The sequence below is a fragment of the Cyprinodon tularosa genome, unplaced genomic scaffold (genome assembly GCF_016077235.1).
Source record: "Cyprinodon tularosa strain WSP-4 unplaced genomic scaffold, ASM1607723v1 ctg88, whole genome shotgun sequence".
NCBI lineage: Eukaryota > Metazoa > Chordata > Actinopteri > Cyprinodontiformes > Cyprinodontidae > Cyprinodon > Cyprinodon tularosa.
This window is the reverse complement of record NW_024039651.1, coordinates 929,477-947,713: the sequence shown is the minus strand read 5'-3', so window position 1 is coordinate 947,713 and position 18,237 is coordinate 929,477. Positions and strand designations below refer to the sequence as shown.

Below are 18,237 nucleotides of genomic sequence, written 5' to 3'. Positions count from 1 at the left end.
AATCCCCTTCCAAACCACATGTTGTTTATAAGTTTATTCTGAGCTATTACATTGATTACATTTGTGCATTAATAATGAAATAAATGTTACCCAGTTTGTTTGGTTGTTTCAGCTGCAGTAGGAATAACTGATGTTATATTAGTTAACTAATATTTTTCCAAAGATAATCAATTGCTGGATATTGGTTAAAATCCTCAAACACTCACAGCACTTAAGCATAAACCAAATCCAAACTGGCAGTAAACTCATGGGTGATTCTAGACAGGGGGGCCGACGGGGGCAGATGCTCCTTCAGAACTGATCTTGGCCCCTTTGATGTCCCCTATACCAAAGGCATAAAACAATATACATTTATAATGAATAAATAAATTGGAGCAATTTCATTATTAGTTTTTATAGTTTTATTTAATCAGTGATTTAAAAATGAAATTGTTTAACTTTTTCCCAGTTTTATCAATGATTCACTTATTATATCAAGGGATAAACTTTTACCCTGTTTCTTTTTTCTTTACTTTTTTTTATTATTAAGTCTTTGTGCGATGTCTTGCTACATTTCATCTAGAGCAGGGGTCTTAGGCGTTTTCCAGGCTAAGGACCCCCAAACTGATGGCGGGATGGAGCAGGAACCCCTTAATTATCATATTTAATTATACATTTTATGAAATTGTGTTATATCAAACTGGTCCTATAGTCACTCTATTACAAATGGAGAAATGTAACGAAAGTAATTTCTCGCTGGGATTATTAAAGTATTTCTTATTCTGATTCCTGGTTGATGGGACAGGTGTTGTAAATGAAATGTTGTCCAGCTTGAAAGAGGTCCTGTGTGTCACTGAATGTGTGCATTGATGACTGAAAGACATCTTCTGCCTCCATTTATCTGTTTACTACAGTGTGTTGAATTCATGTTCATGTGTATTTATTTATTTATATATATATATATATATATATATATATATATATATATATATATATATATATATATAGACATTGCAGGGGGGATTATAAAAAAAAGTCTAATCAACCAAAACTTTTGCGACCCCCATGCAGTACCTCTGTGGATCCCCTGTTAAAGACCTCCAATCTAGACATACCACTAATGAAACTTGATAGTGTTTAAGAATTATTTAATAATCAGACAATACAAATCAACATGTTCTGAATAAAAGATCAAATAAAATCAAACAGCATATTCTTTAAAACCAACTAAAAAGTACATCAAATGAAAATCCATTTCCATCAGAAGGTAGAGAAAGGAAGCTGAGGTAGAAGATGCCCTGTGCTGTTAGTGTCTGCTGTGTTTATCACGCCTGTTAAAATCTATTTGATTTAACTGGAGAGCCAATAGAACTCAGCGAGTCTCTAGTTTCTATGGAACTGCTTATTTCTCAGCTCTGTCTTTTGTTTCTTTTGATTTTTCTGTTCCGCTCTCTCTGGTCTGCCACCCTAACTACCTAGCTCCCCCAGCACTTATCATTGTTCTGTGAAATTATTTTCTCAAGTTCAGGCTTCAGTTGAATGTAACCCTTTGATCAGATGAAAGACTTTTTTTCTCACTCTCTCTTTTCTGCTGCAGCTAGAAAACAAAAATGCTTCCAGTCACAATGTTAGGTTAGATTTGTATAAAAGGGATAAATAAGGGAATGTTTTTATTCTCATATTTGACAAACAGTGAAAACAATGTCTGCAGAGCTTGCATGTAGTGAAACGCAGCAGTTATCCGTTCTGTAACATGAGTCACAACATACCAATTAATGTGTCTTAATGTTCACAGCAGACTGAATAGGCCACATCCACAGAAATGCTCATTTCTCTCAGTGTGTTTGCTCTCTCTGATGACAGCTGACAGCAGGGACGAGCTTCATTTAAGGCGCTTCCCTGTTGTCCCTGTCAGAGAGAATCATTAATCTAAACCCTACGTGTTTTCATTTGCCATGAAAGAAGTAAAATGATTCTCCTCGCGATCCATCATGTAAATCTCTGCTCTCTGATAATGTCTTTGTGTGTGTGTGTGTGTGTCCCCCAGCTGACGAAGACGAGGATAAGGACGACGACTTCCGAGCTCCGCTTTACAAAAACGTGGAGATCAAAGGCATCCAGGTCCGGATGAAGTGGTGTGCCACCTGCCACTTCTACAGGCCGCCTCGATGCTCGCACTGCAGCGTCTGCGACAACTGCGTGGAGGTGTCTGACTTCAGCACACATGCCGTCTAAACATGTACCAAGGTTATACTGAGAGCTCGGCCCAGGATGGACTAGGAATCCAAATATCTTCTGGTTTCCATTTGATCTGTGTTTGGAGACCGGTTCCTCTCCAGAGAACAGCACAAACATGCATAATCACTGCCGTGGAGAGAAGCTCTGGGCCTGTTTATCAGCATAGTGATGTCATCAGTAGTGATGACAACGATACGCTATCAATAGAATTCAGTTAGTAGGTCTGAGATCATGCTAATCTACCTCAAACATTAACATCTATATCAGAAACTAGATCACCTGCTCACATTGTGACGGCGTACGGCTGGAGAAAGCAGATGTTAATCATTTAATCCTGTGGTTCTCCAGCATCCCCTCAAAAACATGGAAAACATCCGCCTATTTTGCTACAGAAACATTTTGCTATGAAGACAAAGCTGTTTATTAATTATAGTTTGAATGCTTTTATCAGTTTCTTTTTAATTCCACAGCCGCACATATTCATGTTTAACCTATTTAGATGGATTATCTTGTGCATTGCAGTACTTTGAATCCCAAAAATGATGTTGTTAAACTAATAATCATAATTTTCTGTAGAAAATGACTTGAGTGAACAGAATATTGTAGTAATATCCACTGAACAGTGATATGAACAAAAACAGACAGACTGAGTCATTAAGGACTGTAACACAATAGCAGCAAATTAGTGTAATAATCAGATCAGAAAGGAAGGGAAATATTAGGTTAGGAACTGGAATATTTTAATTTATAGGAAACTAATTAGATGAGTGTGCATGATTTTGTGAATGTAATGTCTGGATCAGCAGAGAAAAACAATTTCAGATCAGCTTCTGCAACTAGTCTGCTTCTGTTTACATCTGATCAGGGGGAGGAAAAAGATGTAGGAGCCTTTCTTTGACAGAAACATTGCTGTAGAAGGTAACAGTGAGAAGCTTTTGTAAAAAAATCAGGGTACTCACCTGACATCCAGAAGCCCAGCAGGACATGTCTGTTTTTACAGTGAGCGCTGCTGTGAACGGCACGCACCGCTGCTCGGCTCTGACTAGCATAATGTCTGTAGTCACTTAAAACAAATTCACTAAAAAACAGAATAAAAAATCCCTTTATTGTCCCACAATGGGTAAAATCTGGTGTTTACTGCAGCAAAAAGATTATAGAAAAAATGACCACACAAATGTGGTCCTCGGGAAAACTGTATAAGAATAATATAATAGTGAAGAGTAAAAAAAAAAATAAACAAATGAAATGTTGTACTGTAAAGTGTTTTAACATTATAAATATAAAAAGATGCTAAATATAAATAGTAAGTTGTTAACTTTAATATGTTTTGCCTGTATATGTAGTGTATTTGTGAAACGGCTGATAAGAAACAAACTAAGGTCTTAGCATAAAAAGAATAAATAGATTAATCAAAATGGATTAAACTAAAGGGAAATCATAGCAAATTAGACCACCACATACATAAAAAAAAAAATAAATATATTAATATACGGTATATATATATATATATATATATATATATATATATACATATACCATATATATATATATACATATACCATATATATATATATACATATACCATATATATATATATATATATATATATACCATATATATATATATATATATATATACCATATATATATATACCATATATATATATATATATATATATATATACCATATATATATATATATATATATATATATATACCATATATATATATATATATATATATATATATATATATACCATATATATATATACCATATATATATATACCATATATATATATATATATATATATATATATATATACCATATATATATATATATATATATATATATATATATATACCATATATATATATATATACCATATATATATACCATATATATATATATATATACCATATATATATATATATATATACCATATATATATACCATATATATATATATATATACCATATATATATATATATATACCATATATATATACCATATATATATATATATATACCATATATATATATATATATACCATATATATACCATATATATATACCATATATATATACCATATATATATATATATATACCATATATATATACCATATATATACCATATATATATATATATATATATATATACCATATATATATATATATATATACCATATATATATATATATATACCGTATATATATATATGTACAAGTTTGGGGTCACATTGAAATGTCCTTATTTTTTAAGGAAAAGCACTGTACTTTTCAATGAAGATAACTTTAAACTAGTCTTAACTGTAAAGAAATACACTCTATACATTGCTAATGTGGTAAATGACTATTCTAGCTGCAAATGTCTGGTTTTTGGTGCAATATCTACGTAGGTGTATAGAGGCCCATTTCCAGCAACTATCACTCCAGTGTTCTAATGGTACAATGTGTTTACTCATTGGCTCAGAAGGCTAATTGATGATTAGAAAACCCTTGTGCAAGCAGGTTTACACATCTGAAAACAGTTTAGCTCGTTACAGAAGCTACAAAACTGACCTTCCTTTGAGCAGATTGAGATTCTGGAGCATCACATTTGTGGAGTCAATTAAACGCTCAAAATGGCCAGAAAAAGAGAAATTTCATCTGAAACTCGACAGTCTATTCTTGTACTTAGAAATGAAGGCTATTCCATGTGAGAAATTGCTAAGAAATTGAAGATTTCCTACAACGGTGTGTACTACTCCCTTCAGAGGACAGCACGAACAGGCTCTAACCAAAGTAGAAAAAGAAGTGGGAGGCCACGTTGCACAACTGAGCAAGAAGATAAGTACATTAGAGTCTCTAGTTTAAGAAACAGACGCCTCACAGGTCCACAACTGGCATCTTCATTAAATAGCACCCGCAGTAGCTTGTTTGCTAGAATAGCCATTAACACATTAGCAATGTATAGAGTGTATTTCTTTACAGTTAAGAGTAGTTTAAAGTTATCTTCATTGCTTCAGTGCTTTTACTTTAAAAATAAGGACATTTCAATGTGACCCCAAACTTTTGAACGGTAGTGCATATATATATATATATATATATATATATATATATATATATATATATATATATATTATTTTTATTAAATACAATTCTAGTTCCAATATTTCATTTTTATTCAAAATGTCTCCAACAGGGGGCGCTCACATACAGCTGTGTGAGAAAAGCCAATTTAATCAATTAATCCACACTTTAATGCAGCCCTAAACATCAATATAGTTTATTTTCACTTACAGCCACAATAATTAAATATTTTTTAAACGTCTTAAATTAATGTTTACATAAATTCCACTATTTGGTAAAACTGCTTTTCAAACTCTTTCTCATCGTGTTTGGTTTTTTCCCGTTGTTCGCTCTGTGGGTTAGGAGCTCTGTGGTCTGCTGGTTGGACTTTGACCTTTGTCCTTTCCTCTAAAGCTGCAGCCATTGTTTATATCATACATTTATATTCATACAGTGGTATTTTTTATTGACGCTGACCCATTGCTGTCTCCCTTTCCTCTTCAGGACTTTGATCATCACTGCCCCTGGGTGAACAACTGCATCGGTCGGAGGAACTACCGTTACTTCTTCCTCTTCTTGCTGTCACTGAGCGTTCACATGGTGGGAGTTTTCTCCTTTGGGCTCATCTTTGTCCTCCACCACAGAGAGAAGCTGGGAGGACTTCACACCACTGTCACGTATCCTTTTACTGCTGCTAAAGCTGAATCCCAGCATATGCCCGGCAGTGCTTCATGTTTTACCTTGACCTGTGTGTCTAGCATGGTGGTGATGAGTATAGCAGGGCTGTTCTTCATTCCGGTTCTAGGTCTCACTGGTTTCCACATGGTGCTTGTTGCTCGGGGGCGAACAACCAATGAACAGGTGAGGGAGCTGATGAATGATTCGGAATAAAAAATAATCCACACACAGTTCATATTTTTAAGATGGCCAACAAGAAGCTGTAAAGAAGGGTTAGTCAGAATAATGCATTTCTCTCCTCTCCTTTACTCCATCGCCTGTCCAAGTATCCCTGTGTGGACTGACCTTGTTTCTGTGCTAAGTGACGCATTTTGCTCCTCAGGTGACGGGCAAGTTTCGTGGGGGAGTAAATCCATTCACCAAGGGTTGCTGTGGCAACGTGGAGTATGTCTTATGCAGTCCCCTGGCACCCAGGTAACATGCTATACTACACTGTGTGCGTGCATTCGCATGCGTGTCTTTATAATACAAACTTTTCTCTCCATTTCGGACACTTGTGTGCAGCCTGTGTCTGCACATAGATCTGGATGCATGCACCTTCTGTGGCTCATTAAACGCTTATGATGTATATATGCTGTTGCACAGACTCAGCCCCACCCAATCGCTGCAGTGATAACTCAGTATGAGCACATGGGCTGAGCCGGTTGTGGTGGGATCCTGTACATGTAGTTCTGTTTAAAAAGACGCCAGCGACACCCTGGGGGAAGGCAGATGGCTGACACTTTCACTCAAACTGTTAAATGGAAGCAAAGGCAGCTGGGATTGGATTGGGTTTTTCTTTATTTGAATAAGAATTTATATTATATATTATTTAAATACAGAGGAATTGGAAATGGTAAACACAGCCATATGCTCCTTATGTGTATGGTCTGCTAAACCATTACTGTTAGCATTTCATGCACCGCCAGCTCAGATAGGGTTTAATCTGGCTGCCAGATCATGATTTTATAATCTATCATAATGGAAGGAGATAATTTAACCTCTGTATCGATTCAAGCTCCCCCAAAAAAATCACACTGATATGGAGGGAATTTTATTCCATTACTGTTGCAATCAAATTACTTGTTTTGTGAGAGGAAAAAGATGTAATGCAGAAATACGTTTCAGAGAAGCTGAAGATGATGAAGAGTCTGGTTCTTCGTGGTGTTGCAATTTTCTGCAGGTATGTGACGGACCCCAGGAGGAAACCCCACGTCAAAATCCAGCCTCCATTCATCAGACCGGACCTCTCCGACAGACAGATCACCATCAAGGTCAGCGACAACGGCATGCACAGCACCATTATCAAGTCCAAGGTGAGCAGCTCGGAAAAACCCACAGAGTCTCCCTCACATCACCCCATCACATGAATAACTCTTCATTTATTTATTGACACCTTCTGTTATCACAGTCACAGCTTTCCATCTCCTCCGCTCCTGCTGTTTTTTCCATTTTCAGACACAATAAGTCTTTTATTTCCTATCAAAAACAGAGCTTTTAACTAACTAAGTACATTAACTTTGTTTCAGCACTTTTTTATTTTTTTTAAATCAAGACTTTTATTTTGCTAAATTAAAGACATAAAAATCGTTCTTTTACTTTTCAAATTAAAAATCTAAACATAATTGCTCACTGCAAATTCAAATATGAACAGAATTTATCATGAAAGGATGAAAAGTGAACAAGAGAAGCACTCCACCACTCCTCACTGATTGGCGGCGATGATGCACCACATTGTTTGCCGCTTTAAAAACTGCTGTTTATGTCTTTGATTTCTCCAGAGGGGTGAGAAAGTTATTTTTACCGCAATATTTCATTTAAAGTATTGTCCTAAAAGCTGATTCAATTCATTTCAGTTTATCTATATAGCGCCAATTCACAACGCATGTCATCTCAAGGCACTTTACAGTTCACCAGATCATACAGTCAGATTGATCCAAAGTTTTCTATCTAAGAAAAAACTGTTGATTGCATCGACTCATTGGCTCGAAGGCAATCCCTCACACTAAGCATGCTTGTAGTGACAGTGGAGAGGAAAAACTCCCTTTTAACAGGAAGTAACCTCCAGCAGAACCAGGCTCAGTGTGAGCGGCCATCTGCCGAGGCCGACTGGGGTTCAAGGAGACAGAAGCAGAGATACAAAAGGAAACTGTAAATGGCGGCCCCGTCCAGGAAACACACAGCCAGGCAGACGACCTCCGAACCAACCCCCATGTCAGAGGATGAAGAGAACACATCCAGCCAGTCACAGCCAGAGAAACAGGACTACACTGAAAAACAGGCCAATCTCCAACATCTATAAACAAAGGTGTTGATGGCAGCAGCACAGCTGATATTTCTCTCCAGGATGGTGGCAGGAACAGACTAGGCCAAGCTACTATGAGAAGAAGCAGAGAGCAGAATGTTAGAGATTGAACTAACATATTCTGCAGAGTGGGAGAATAGAGATCGAATGAAGCACAATGATGAAATAGGGGTCCCTATGTCCTCCAGCAGTGTAAGCCTATAACAGCATAACTATAGAGATAGCTCGGGATAAATCCAAGTAACTGCTAAACCGTTGTGCATTAAAGGTGGTAAAGTGTAGTGAAACTTCTTTTGTTTTGCCTCTAAGTAATGTTGACACAACACTCTTTCATTTTCTATACGACAGAGTGGATGGATTTCATTGTCTTCTTGCATTAGTTTTCCCAGACACTGTTATGGATGCATGTCATGCTGCAGGATGTTTTTGTTATTCTAACTGTACAGTCTAACTTCTATGTTTTCTTATAGTTAAAGCAGCTTTTAATTACTTCTACTTCCAGTGTTTTAATTCAAAGTAAAAAGACCAACAGAAAAGAGTTTACCTTGCTTTTTTTTCAAATTCATTTTGGTTGAACTTTATTTATAAAGCACTTTAAACACAGAAAACAAGGCGATGTACAAAAAACCCAAATATAAAACCATTAAATTCAGTGACACCATTAAATTCAGTGATATATTACTTAGAAAATATATTAGAGAATAAATGGAGACAGACTGGAATAAAATCAACAAACATCAGCATCCTTTTCAGTGTAAAAAGCCGAGGAGAAGAGATAAGAGATAAAAAAAATGGTCAAAGCAGAAGCCTGCCAGATTTGCAGCAGCAAATCCTTCCAAGGTTTTTTACTTTTTATGTACAAAACGCTTTTATCTTTTCCTCCTTCAAACATTGTGAACAATTTTCTGACATTTCCTGAGGTACTTTTCTCATCTGTGACTTTTGCTTTTACCAAAGTCATTTTCTGTTTTCTGTTCAGGTATTTTTACTTTTAGTTTTCTTTTTTCTTTTTAATGAGTACTTTATACACCTCTGGCCATATATAGGGCTAGGATGTTATTAAATTATTGACCAAAGGATCCGTATTGTAAGACCAGGAATCTTAGAATTTAATACCTGGAAAGGTTGTACCGGATGCAGCGTTTGATTAAACTAAAAAAGGCTAAAAATTACTGTTTTACTGATGCATAAAGAACCAATTAAAGGATCCCTTTAAATGAAAACATGGTCCAATAAATAATTTCATTATAAGTAGTTTTGTTTTAAGGAAAAAAAATAAAAAGTCTATTTGAAATGAATGCTTTTCCTCTTTATTTCTTTATGGGGAAGCTTCTTTGTTCCAACTGAGTTTTATTTGAACCTACAGGCCCTTCAGTAATTATTTGCACCAAAATGTTTTTTAAATTAAAGATACATCCACAAATTTCTGAGTATTTTAAATTCTTATCTACAACCTGAAAAAAAGAAGAGCTGCATAAATCTACCGCTCAATGGAAAAGCTGTTGACAAGAAAACATTTTATTGTGTCCACTATCAATTGTTTGTTGATCTATTGTGTTCAGTTTGCCAAAAAAAAAAAAAGTAGAACTAAAGCCAAATGAGAACTTTTCAGATATTTGTAAAAGGATATTTGAGGAGGATTATATCACGTAAAAAAAAAAAATCCTCTCTAACAGGAAGCATGGCAGTGGCAGCATCATGCTTTGGAATTGTATTTCCTCAGCAACTGTATGATGCTCTGCATCTAGGCTGACTCAGCTTAAGCTATTTTGCAGCAAATTATTATCACTAAAACCTTCAAATCTATCCTAAAACATGGACTATCCCATAAAATCCCAAAGAAATACATCACAGTATAAAAAAATGAATAGAATAAAGAAGGAATGCCACCTTATCGAGGCAGCGTACAGAGCAGAAACTCCTTTTTGTTTAGCTCGGGAGTTGGGCTGATTTTAAACACCTGTTCACTGGTAGTGAAAACGGCCAAAATGCCAAACTGCTAACTAACAGGCTGACACTAGATTTCCACAGCTTCCTTATCTCTGTCTGGCAAACAGCCTAATCCTCCATTAGCTGCTAGATGCAAAGCAGCACTGAATCCCACACCTGACTAACAGTTTGCACTTGCATTAAGATTCGTTAGTAAAATGTTTGTGTAAGATTCAGCAAAACCGTGAAACGTTTGTGTCTTTCATGAACCTCTGATTAGAAAATAATGCATTTATTCCGATCAATTGAGCTCTTGTTTCATGCAGTTTTCAGTGGGAGTCGCATCCTTTGTGACAACAGATGGTCTCTGTTAAATGTACCAGCTCCCCTCCCTCCTCCATGTTCTGGACGCCTTTAACGCTCCCTCTCCTCCTTGCAGTCAAAAAGCAGCATTGACGGCCTGGACGGCAGAGAAACCCAGCCACCCCTGCCTCCCAAAGCTGATAGGTACAACCAGCTGAAAGGCCAGCTGACCTCCAGCGAAGGTACGAACCTCAGAGGTACTCCTGATCTTCTTTTCCAAAAACTTTGCATCTGTAGATTAAAAGTTCCCTCATTTTTTAGCTTTCATTTGTGGTGAGGAAACAAGCTCTGGACAATGATTCAGCATCAGATTTAGAAAAAAAAAAGAAAAAGAAAAAATATAATTTGGCATTTTTTTCATGGACAGTTGAAAGAATCATTGCTTTAAAAATGTAGTTTCACTTCCAAGTATGAGGTGACAGCAATGAATAAATCAGGGTGAGTTTTATTTACTCCCAGATAAACCAAAGTTATGCTGCATTATGCCAGGGAGGGAAGGCTTTCTGATTGGTTAAAGAGCACCACTGCCACCTAGTGATGATTTAAGGTGCTGCAGTTGTTCCAAAGAGATAACTCACTTTGCTAACACATTTAAAGTCGTAGGGAAGTCGTATTTAAATGTCAAATCATTCTGGCTTAAACATGTATATAAATGTACTCTTTAACAGAAGATACTGTCCCAAAAGTTAGAAAATTTCTATTTAATTTTTTTTTCTCGTTACTTTATGCAGGCCAGTAAGTTATACATCAGCTTGTACACCTAAATTCGGCCAATCATATATCAATATATATGTCATATCATATATATGTCATCTGTCAATCAAATCTTTTCAGTCACAACAATCCCTCTCCCTTGATAAATGACCAATCACATTCACTTTATTCATGCGTGTAAAGTCGTGCACCACTCGGGAGAATTCGGAAATGCAGCGTTTGGAACAGCCGCTTCCCTACGACTTTACATCTATTTGTAGTCTGGCAGTTCGAAGGTGTGAAACAAGATAAAAGAATAGATGTTTAATGCAATGAAGGGCAAAATAATCAGTAGAAACCTTTGAATAGTTGGTGTGCAGGGATGTGCTCCTGTGTGGGATCCTGCTAGCTTCAGCTACTGTGGACAAGTTTGGATTTTGCTAATTGGAAGAAAACAAAGAATACTAATAATAAGATAACTTAAAAAAACATTTTTCCTTTCTTCAGTTAAAATTCTTCCTTGTATATTTTTGACTTTTTTCTCTTACCTCTGTATTAATATGGAGCACAGATTCCTGTTTGTGTCTAACTGTTCAGACAATAACTCCTATTTGACTGATCATCATTTTTGAGGCCTCTGTTGCTGTACGGTTCCTTCTGTGCTTAAGATACAAAAAAATACACTTCATGCATGTGTGACTTATTTTAAATTTGTTTTATAAATAAATTGTACATCTAGTGGAATATTAATAATCCTGTAAGCTGTTGTCTTTTCCCTGCTGCTCAAACATCCGATTTTTCACCAGTTAGTGTCAAGAATGAGCTACAGATCTGCATTCTGATTGACCATTAATCTATACCTCATTGCTCTACATTCTGAATATATATTCTATAAGTACCATAAAATAAAAAACTTGCAGGATATATTTTTAGAAAAACAAGGTAGCTCCCAGTGTAGAACGCTGAGGTACACCAGTATTACTATCAACCATTTGTCCACCATTTGAATACACTTTTTTTCTTTTACCTTTTGCGGGGTTTTTTTTGTTTTTGTTTTTTTTGTGCGACATTAGAGGATAAAAGTTCACAAAGACTTTTTGGTTTTACTCATTTAGAAAGTTCACTGTCTGGAAAGACCCACCCTTCTACTCCAGCTATGTACAGATTCAGGCCATCTTTTGGCACCATGCCGAAAGTCCACTACCACACCGCTGAAGACAAGGTGAGTATAAATGGATAATATTATATAAACTACCATCTCAATACTTTACTAATGGTTTTATCACCAATTTTAATCTACAGATCATCATGCCAGATGGCCGAAAGAATTCAGCCATCTTAGAGGAAGGAGTACGAGGTCATGACTACCGATCTGAGCCGAACCTCGATCTGCCAGAGTACGCCAACACTCCGCTCCACTGCACTTTCCAGTCCTCGCCTCACCAGCTAGACTCGGATCCTGTCAACTCTCGCACGCTCAGCCTGAAGCAAGGTCACCGTCGGCTGGAAAAGGGCCAGCTGCAGGCGCTGCCACCCCAGACGGTTGTTTCCACGCCTTACAAGGGCGTTTTCTCACCACACACCCTCTCTAACCGCAATGGCAGTCTGTCTTACGACAGCTTGCTCAACCCCAGCATCTCTCCAGCCAGCGCCGGCGAATGCATGGCCCGCCGTGGGATGCCGTCTGTGGGATTCCATTCACCTTACCTGCCCACCAAAATGTGCCACATCCGGGAGTCTGAGATCCACAGACAACAGGTTGCTCAAACTTACAGTCCAGTGATGCCGCCCAGAGGGATAGGCAGACAATCCCCCCACCTGAGGGACAGAGAGCCGTCTCCTGTGCGCTACGATAACCTCTCCCAGACCATCATGGCTTCCATCCAGGAGAGGAAAGAGATGGAAGAGAGGGAGAAGCGGCAGATGCTGCGTGGACGCTCCCAGACCCATTTGTATGCCCAGGACTCTGGTGTGTTCGATGCAGGTTATGGCCTGCCTGCAAACACCGGCTACTGCGATGGACCTCGCGGGCCCGGATCTAGAGGCCCGACACCCCCGGCGTACGGAGGCTCCAGGGAGAACCTGATGGGCGTCGGGATGGTGAACTACGGCCAAAGAACCCCTGTGTTGCGCCACGCTGGTTCCACTCTTGGCCGGGCCCCCAGGACTTCATCCACCTCTTTACACACAGATCACAGTAGCTCTAACAGCAGCCAGGGCAGGGCCCCCGGCCACGAGGGCTCCTATCGCTCCCCCGCCCATAACCCCCACTCCCCAGCAATGCCCCGATCCCCCTCCTACTCCCACCAGAAACTCTCCTACATCAGTGCTCACGAGAGGACAGGCTCCCCTCGTCTCGGGGGCCAGAGGTATGACTCCTGACATTCTGCCCCTCCCTTGGGGATGCATGCTTTGTAGCGACTCGATGCGAACTGTTGGACTCTACATACAATCTGCAGTTTTTCATCTCTGTGTTCAACCTAACCGAGGTCTGGTTCATGGTGTTTTGTTCTCTCCATTTATCCATTCGTTCTGTTGGTTTGTACTTTGCACATGTCTTCTTGTTTAATGTTGTATGATTGCCTTCTAGGAAAAGAAAGCACCTTTTTTGTTTGGTATCCGTCTGTTTAATAAAAAAGATATGACTCCCCGTCTTTCTCACATGCATGCGATTCACTTACTTGTCCTCCATCTCCTCTTCTCTCCACTAACAAACACCCGCTGAAATAAACTCTCCATTGCTGCTGTTCGATTTCATTCTCCGAGGTCATTCCAAAAAAAGTAAAAAAAAAAAGCACAATCCACTGGACTTTGTTTCCAAGTTTGAAGCAATTCGCTTCCCATCCAGGAAGCTTTTTCAATTCAAAATGTCAGGGAAAGCGTTGAGTTGGGGTTTTGATACAGTAGCCCAACAAAACCTAGTTTCTTTTATGAAAACAAGGAACTTGAAACAGACTAAAGGGTCCACCCCTTTGGAATGGAGGTCGTTTGGTGTCTTTTGTTAGCCTGTAATGCCCAATACCTGCCTATGTCTCTGAAAGGGGTGTTTTTAAAGGGAATTGTCGGTCTGGGTGAATAGGCGAGGTCTTCTGCTCTCCTGTACTGGGTTGGGGGTTACGATGGTAGCGGGAAGGGATCAACTCAATTGCTGCATTTTAGGTTTTTGAAAGAAATGGGAACATTCTGGTCCTTAAAAAAACCCGAAATGTCTTCAAACTTGGAAACAGTTTGAAGACAAAAAGTGCATCGGATGACTTGGATGACTGAGAAGCTTCACCAGCATATTCTCTGAGGTCTAAACAGATCATCTGCATATCTCAGTATTCCAGAGCTTTTTTTAAATTGATTTTGGTGTTGAATTGTTTTTTCGTTTTGTTTAGTTTTTTTTTTTTTTTCCTCTTTCCACTCAGAGAGGCCATGAAAGCTAACGGGCAGATGGACTGCCACCTGAGTCCTGGTCGACACGGTAACGTCAAAAAGGTGACAGGAGTTGGAGGCACCACGTACGAAATATCCGTTTGAGCGACAAGGACAAACCCTTCAGCTTTTACCGACGCCGCTCTCCTGCGGTGAAACCTCACTTTTGTCCAATCAAGGGGTTGTTAGTGTGTTTTAATCGTCCAGTCAGAGGAGAACATCGCGTGAGGCTGCCAAAAACCATTCAGGATGAATCCGTGCTGATAGAGAAGGAGAGAAAACCAAAAAAAAGAGAAAAAGAAATGCTGTGTGAAGGCTTTGGTCATCAGTTCTAACTCATTGATTCGGTTGGACTGGCGTGATGCTGCTGGGACGTCTTCATCGTGAACATCTGGGATAAAGAACTCATGGTGCTTCACTTTTTGTCCTCCTTTACTGTTGGCAGCGGGGGTTTTTTCAGGGTGTGATGAATGTTTTCTGTGGCTTTGAGGGAGGAGTAGAAAACCCAACCGGAGTGGGAAGAGAAGGTGAAGGAATCCTCGTCTAGTCTGACTGTCGCATTCCAAATTCAGTTGTTTTAGGTTAAAAACAAGGAAAGCTAACTCTGTGTTCAAAAGTATTTTTCTCAGGAATGAATGCAACCAACTGAACATGCTAGTTGACATGAATTCACGTCTAATGAATGTGTTTTGGGTTTTTTTCTAGATGATTTAGGGCTTAAACCTTGTTCCCGCCTTCCTTTCTTTTAACCTTTACCGTAGGCCGGGGTGGAGTTTAAAGACGTGGTTTCCACCTCACCTACAAAGCAAGAGCTGGTCTGCTCTGTTTGTCTTCTATAAGTGCAGGATACCTCATCACAATGTCTCTCTCAGACTCCAGATGAGTCCAGACTTGGACAGAAAAAACCCAGAATCAAGTTTCATTCAAAAAAAAGGAAATAAAAGTATATAAATGTCTCTTTTAATCTACAGAAGAGGATTGGGGCCACTGAAAAAACTTTTTATTTCAGTATAATATGACATAAAAGTCAGAATTCTGACTTTAATCTCAGAATTCTACTGATTCTCATATTATACTGAAATAAAATTTAAAAATCAGTTACATTTGTTTTCTTTTTCAATGGCCCTAATCCTCTTCTGTACTAATCATAGGAACGAAAGATTAACAAAGATAACCGGTCACTATTTTTTCATAATGTATTTTTTTTAGGTCCAGAATTATTTAAAAAGAAAATGTTTGATACATATTTTTATACATGCATACATTTTGGACTGGATTAAAGTAGTCTTAAAAAAGCTGTTTATTCTGGACCGTTCAGCGCCAGCCCCAATCATCAAGCTACCCCTGCTATATATGCTTAAAAAGGCCTTAAAAAAAAAGCAGTGGACAATTCAAAACCTGATACTTTTTTTTCTGATTAATTCAGTCGTTAAATAAAATACATTAATTCAGTCTGGATCCTTTTTTTTTTTTTAATTTAAAATATTTTTTTTTAACAAAATCACATATCCCTTACAACCATTTTAATGAATGGGTTTAAGGATGGTGGAGGATATGTGATGCTGTGGGCCTATGAAGCTTGTTGAAGCTCTACAATGCTAAACAAATTGGATTTATAAGAAAATTGGCTGGTTTTATATCTCAAAATGTTTTAGAAGACTAAAATCTTGCTCTTTGGGTAAAATTAAAAATACACGGCTTCCATCACAAGTGATTTTGTTAAAAACAACTTATCTCTGCTGAAAGCGTGTTCTCAAGGACTTGCAGCAGCAAAAGCTTTTGTTTTTTTTGAACATCTATTGCAGAGGTGCGGTTAAATGTCTGTAAATATAAAATCCTGATGAATTCACCAAGTGATCCGATTAGATCATTGATAATGATTACATTTTAAATATTGCTTGTTTTACATTGCTGTGCAAGAATAATTGTATGATAACTCTTAACTGTTAGATTTGTGTTGTGGAAAATAATGTTAAAGTCACATGACTAGCGTGGTCCTAATGGTCAAACATCAGAGAATGTGCATTTCATTACCACTCCCTGGAGTTGTGTTCAACTAATGTGGCCATACTTCAAAAAAAAAAAAAAAACAGCAAATATGTGACTTCTGTTTAAGGAGAGGGGAGGAAATCAGACTACAGGTGCTGGTCATAAAATTAGAATATCATGAAAAAGTAGATTGATTTCAGTAATTCCATTTAAAAAGTGAAACTTGTATATTATATTCATACATTACATACAAACTCATATATTTCAGATGTTTATTTTGTTTAAATTTGATGATTACAAATGACAACAAATGAAAATCTCAAATTCATCATATCAGAAAATTAGAATATTGTGAAAAGGTTCAAAATTGATGGCCCCTGGTGCCACACTCTAATCAGCTAATTAACTCAAACCACCTGCAAAAGCCTTTAAATGGTCTTTCAGTCTAGTTCTATAGGCTACACAATCATGGGGAAGACTGCTGACTTGACAGTTGTCCAAAAGACGACCATCGACACCTTGCACAAGGAGGGCAAGACACAAAAGGTCATCGCTAAAGAGGCTGGCTGTTCACAGAGCTCAGTGTCCAAGCACATTAATAGAGAGGCGAAGGGAAGGAAAAGATGTGGTCGAAAAAAGTGTACAAGCAAGAGAGATAACCGCACCCTGGAGAGGATTGTGAAACAAAACCCATTAAAAAATGTGGGGGAGATTCACAAAGAGTGGACTGCAGCTGGAGTGAGTGCTTCAAGAACCACCACACACAGACGTATGAAAGACATGGGTTTCTGCTGTCGCATTCCTTGTGTCAAGCCACTCTTGAACCACAGACAGCGTCAGAAGCGTCTTGCCTGGGCTAAAGAGAAACAGGACTGGACTGCTGGTGAGTGGTCCAAAGTCATGTTCTCTGATGAAAGTAAATTTTGCATTTCCTTTGGAAATCAAGGTCCCAGAGTCTGGAGGAAAACAAGAGAGGCACTTCATCCACGTTGCTTGAAGTCCAGTGTAAAGTTTCCACAGTCAGTGATGGTTTGGGGTGCCATGTCATCTGCTGGTGTTGGTCCATTGTGTTTTCTGAGGTCCAGGGTCAACGCAGCCACATACCAGGAAGTTTTAGAGCACTTCATGCTTCCTGCAGCTGACCAACTTTTTGGAGATGCAGATTTCATTTTCCAACAGGACTTGGCACCTGCACACAGTGCCAAAGCTACCAGTACCTGGTTGAAGGACCATGGTATCCCTGTTCTTAATTGGCCAGCAAACTCTCCTGACCTTAACCCCATAGAAAATCTATGGGGTATTGTGAAGAAGAAGATGCAATACACCAGACCCAACAATTCAGAAGAGCTAAAAGCCACTATTAGAGCAACCTGGGCTATCATAACACCTGAGCAGTGCCACAGACTGATCGACTCCATGCCACGCCGCATTGCTGCAGTAATACAGGCCAAAGGAGGCCCAACTAAATACTGAGTGCTGTACATGCTCATACTTTTCATGTTCATACTTTTCAGTTGGCCAACATTTCTATAAATCCTTTGTTTTTATTGGTCTTCAGT

At 38.2% G+C, this 18,237-nt stretch overlaps 1 protein-coding gene across 4 annotated transcripts in view; it reads left to right on the top strand.

Moving 5' to 3' along the window:
* The window catches only part of zdhhc8b (zinc finger DHHC-type palmitoyltransferase 8b), an 89,980-nt gene extending 74,368 nt beyond the window's left edge, over positions 1–15,612 (top strand). Inside the window, exons 3-11 of one of the 4 annotated variants that reach the window (XM_038273601.1) lie at positions 2,027–2,184; positions 5,770–5,942; positions 6,024–6,126; positions 6,326–6,417; positions 7,166–7,256; positions 10,656–10,776; positions 12,388–12,494; positions 12,575–13,641; positions 14,683–15,612. In XM_038273601.1, the coding sequence (XP_038129529.1) occupies positions 2,027–2,184; positions 5,770–5,942; positions 6,024–6,126; positions 6,326–6,417; positions 7,166–7,256; positions 10,656–10,776; positions 12,388–12,494; positions 12,575–13,641; positions 14,683–14,794 (2,024 nt within the window). In that variant the 3' untranslated portion in view covers positions 14,795–15,612. Of the gene's footprint in view, positions 1–2,026; positions 2,185–5,769; positions 5,943–6,023; positions 6,127–6,325; positions 6,418–7,165; positions 7,299–10,655; positions 10,777–12,387; positions 12,495–12,574; positions 13,642–14,682 lie in introns of all 4 variants that reach the window. The other 3 variants (XM_038273602.1, XM_038273599.1, XM_038273600.1) reach the window with 3 other exon arrangements.
* The last annotated feature ends 2,625 nt before the right edge of the window (positions 15,613–18,237 follow it).